This window comes from Chroicocephalus ridibundus, chromosome 5 (assembly GCF_963924245.1).
Source record: "Chroicocephalus ridibundus chromosome 5, bChrRid1.1, whole genome shotgun sequence".
Taxonomy (NCBI): Eukaryota; Metazoa; Chordata; class Aves; order Charadriiformes; family Laridae; genus Chroicocephalus; species Chroicocephalus ridibundus.
In genome coordinates, this window is record NC_086288.1 from 5,709,933 (window position 1) to 5,713,359 (window position 3,427).

The 3,427-nt window shown below is 61.9% G+C and overlaps 1 protein-coding gene across 1 annotated transcript; it reads right to left on the reverse strand.

Annotated features, from left to right (window-relative positions):
• Positions 1–78: 78 nt before the first annotated feature.
• On the reverse strand, positions 79–3,219 carry DCTN6 (dynactin subunit 6). Its single transcript, XM_063337028.1, has 7 exons — positions 3,129–3,219; positions 2,906–2,970; positions 2,704–2,809; positions 1,448–1,536; positions 1,196–1,243; positions 520–662; positions 79–413 (listed from the first exon to the last, which is right to left on the reverse strand). Exons 1-7 carry the CDS (start codon positions 3,149–3,151, stop codon positions 315–317), a joined length of 573 nt encoding a protein of 190 aa, XP_063193098.1. The 5' UTR covers positions 3,152–3,219; the 3' UTR covers positions 79–314.
• Positions 3,220–3,427: the final 208 nt, after the last annotated feature.

The window sequence follows — 3,427 nt, forward strand, 5'->3', positions numbered from 1 at the left end:
AGGGCTTGTACGACCGCCCCTGCGGCGTTACCGGACCCGCAAAGGACTTGATGTCCCCCGTCCCCAGCAGCCTTGGCAGAAAAAGCAGGTGACATTTTATTCCCCAAAACAAAGCACGTACAATAGGGTTGGCGCGCAAGACACGACGGATGAAAAGCTGGTCCGAGACGCTCGGTGGAGTATAAATAAAGGACACAAATCAGCAAGGTTATTATTCTTTTTAAAGACGGAATGAGGGACGCGGGGACCGGCCGCTTCCCGGGACCGTGCAGTGCTTCACAGGAGCAGACGAAAGCCCCGGCGGCAGAAGATGCTCAGCTCTTGACAGGAGTGGATGTGGCCTTCACCGTCTTCTTCAGGTGATGGTAGTTGGGCAAGATCTTCATCAGGAAGTCCAGCTGCAGCGTCTGGGGCTGGGGAGAGGGGCAGGGGAGGTGAGCCAGTGGCCCCGCCACCACGGCGAGGACGGGCTGCGGCGGACGGGAGGGTGACAGCGTGTCAGCCGTGTGTCACACCCACCTGCGGCCGCTCGGTCTGGACGCGGCGGAGGCAGTCAGCCCCGTAGATGACGGTGTTTTCAGGGATCACCTCGTAGGTGTTGATGTTGCAGCAGGCCCCAATGATGCAGCCACTCGTCAGGATCACGTTCCTGCCGACAAATGCTGGCAGAAAGAGAGGGAGGAATGCCCTGTCAAACCCTGCACTGCCAAACACCACCACCACAAGCTCCTCAGCACCATCACAAGCTCCTCAGCACCATCACAAGCTCCTCAGGACCACCAACCACCACCATCACAAGCTCCTCGCAACCATCGCAAGCTCCTCAGGACCACCAACCACCACCATCGCAAGCTCCTCAGCACCATCACAAGCTCCTCAGGACCACCAACCACCACCATCACAAGCTCCTCGCAACCATCGCAAGCTCCTCAGGACCACCAACCACCACCATCGCAAGCTCCTCAGGACCACCAACCACCACCATCACAGCCAGCCCAGCCCAGCTGCCACCACGGCAGCGACCCATGTGGGTTCTGTGTGGGGAAAAACGACAGCTTTGAGACAAGCTGTGGTTTGGCCACAGCTCCAGCACGACCCCACCACGTCATCCTCCGCTTCTCCCAGCGTCCACAAGAGCGCCACTGCCCACAAGAGCGCCACTGCCCAAGGGCCAAGATGATAAGCCCAGATTTACCTTTGGATTCGATGACGTTGTTATCTCCCACCTTCATCGCTTGGGAGTCTACAGGTCCGTGCTAAAGAAAACTGTAAAACCTTTTGCTTTTATTTCGAAAGGTGAACCCCGACGCCATTTTCAGACCAACACCTTGCACCTTAAATAGCCCCGGGCTGGTCGAACCCCGACGCAACCCACACGTGCTTCCCCTTGTAGCCGTCCCAACGCGCGGTGGGTCAGACTGTCCGTCTCGCCGCGCGGCAAGGATACAACACCCAACCTCAAACACGTTGTTGGTGCCAATGACCATCGGTTTGGGCTCCACCTCTTCAGTTTCTGGCGTGATATTTTCCGGATACCTGCAAGGCGGAAGAATGTATTTCAAGTTTTGAGGTACACAAAGGTACCATCCTCTTTAGCAGCTCAATTTCTGTGGGAGGCCGAAGCCACATATATCCTGTTGGATCCAGCTGGGCTGTCTCCTGTCGGCTGGAGAAGGATTCACAGAAGAAGGACTTCTTGCCTAGCCATCGTGCCACACATACGCACAAAAGTTTGGCTTGTTTTCTTTTAAATTCTACCTCCTCAGGGTTTTTAAGCGAACACCCTGCTCCCTAAAGAGCTGTCAGCACATGCTCACCTCTGACAAGACTGATCATAGAATCGCAGAACGGTTTGGGTTGGAAAGGACCGTTAAAAGCCATCTAGTTCCACCCCCTGCCCTGGGCAGGGACACCTCCCTGGCAGCCCAGGTTGCTCCAAGCCCCGTCCAACCTGGCCTTGAACCCCTCCAGGGATGGGCCAGCCACAGCTTCTCTGGGCAACCTGGGCCAGTGTCCCACCACCCTCACAGGAAAGGACTTCTTCCTAATTATCTCATCCCAATCTCCCCTCTTTCAGTGTAAAACTGTTCCCCCTCATCCCGTGGCTCCCCTCCCTGCTCCAGAGTCCCTCCCCAGCTTTCCTGGAGCCCCTTGAGGGACTGGAAGGGGCTCCAAGGTCTCCCCGGAGCCTTCTCTTCTCCAGGCTGAACCCCCCCAGCTCTCTCAGCCTGTCCTCACAGCAGAGGGGCTCCAGCCCTCACAGCATCTCCGCGGCCTCCTCTGGCCCCGTGTCCGTGTCCTTCTGCTGTTGGTGGCCCCGGAGCTGGAGGAAGCACCGCAAAGGGGGGGGGTCTCCCTGGAGCAGAACAGAGCAGAGCAGAGCATCACCCTCTCCCTGCTGGTGATGGAGCCCAGGAGGTGGTGGGATTTCTGGGACGTGAGAGCACATTGCCAGGTCATAGCCAGCTTTTCCTCCATCCAGCCCTTCTCGGCCAGGGCTGCTCTCCGTCCCTGTAGGGAGAACCGGGGGGGGGGGGGGGGTGGTTGTCCCGACCCTACCCTCGGCCTTGGCGAACCTCCCGAGACGCGTCAACCTCCCGAGACGCGTCAACCTCCCGAACCTTCGCAGGTGTGTCACCGGCCCCGAAATGAGACGCGGGGCTGGGGGCCGGCCTCGCGCCCACCGCCCGGCTTCTCACCCACCCGTTGATGATGAGGGCCTGCTCCTCGATCAGGTTGCCCTCCCCGATGACGATGGGTCCCGCTTCGGCGATGATCCTGGCCTTGGGGTGGATGACGGTCCTGGGTCCTGTCGGGGGGGGGGGGGGACGACAGCCCGGTGTCACCCCGCGGCCAGTCGTCCCCCCCTCCAGACACCCCCCCACCATGGGGAAAGGGGTCTTACCGATGGTCACGTCCCCGCGGATCTCGCTCTCCACGCACACCACGGCCCCCGGGGCGATCTTCACGCTGAGGGAAGGGACGGAGGAGGCGGGGGGTGGGGGGTGGGGGAGCCGTGAGGGGAGATGCGGGGAGGGGGAGGCGGGTCCCGGTGTGTGTGTGGAAGGGTGATGGGGGAGCGGGGGAAGGGGGTGTGTGTGGGGGGGGTGGTTCACAGGGAGACTTACCTCTTCTGCACCTTCTCCGCCATGACAGCGCTGCGCCGAGCGCAACTGCGCCTGCGCGGGGCGGGGCCGCCATCTTCCCCCCCCCCCCCCCCCCCCCCCCCGCCCAGGTCCGCCGTCACCGCTCCCCGCAGCTCCGGTCCCCGGACGGCGTCCGTCCGTGCGTCCGTCCGTCCGTCCGTCCGCCCGCCCCAGGTGAGCAGCGGGATCGGGGTGCGCGGGGTCGCTCCAGCCCAGAGCCCGAGAGGCGGCCTCGGGGGCGGTTCGGGGCTGAGGAAGGGGCCCCGGGCTGGTGAGATGGA

What these genes read in the sequence shown, in the direction of transcription:
- DCTN6 (XM_063337028.1), bottom strand. Translation starts at nt 3,151, where the DNA reads ATGGCGGAGAAGGTGCAGAAGAG. An exon ending in GCGGAGAAGGTGCAGAAGAG is followed by an intron (nt 2,971 to 3,128) that starts GTAAGTCTCCCT and finishes CCCTTCCCTCAG; the next exon opens with CGTGAAGATCGCCCCGGGGG. An exon ending in CAGGCCCTCATCATCAACGG is followed by an intron (nt 1,537 to 2,703) that starts GTGGGTGAGAAG and finishes TCCGCCTTGCAG; the next exon opens with GTATCCGGAAAATATCACGC.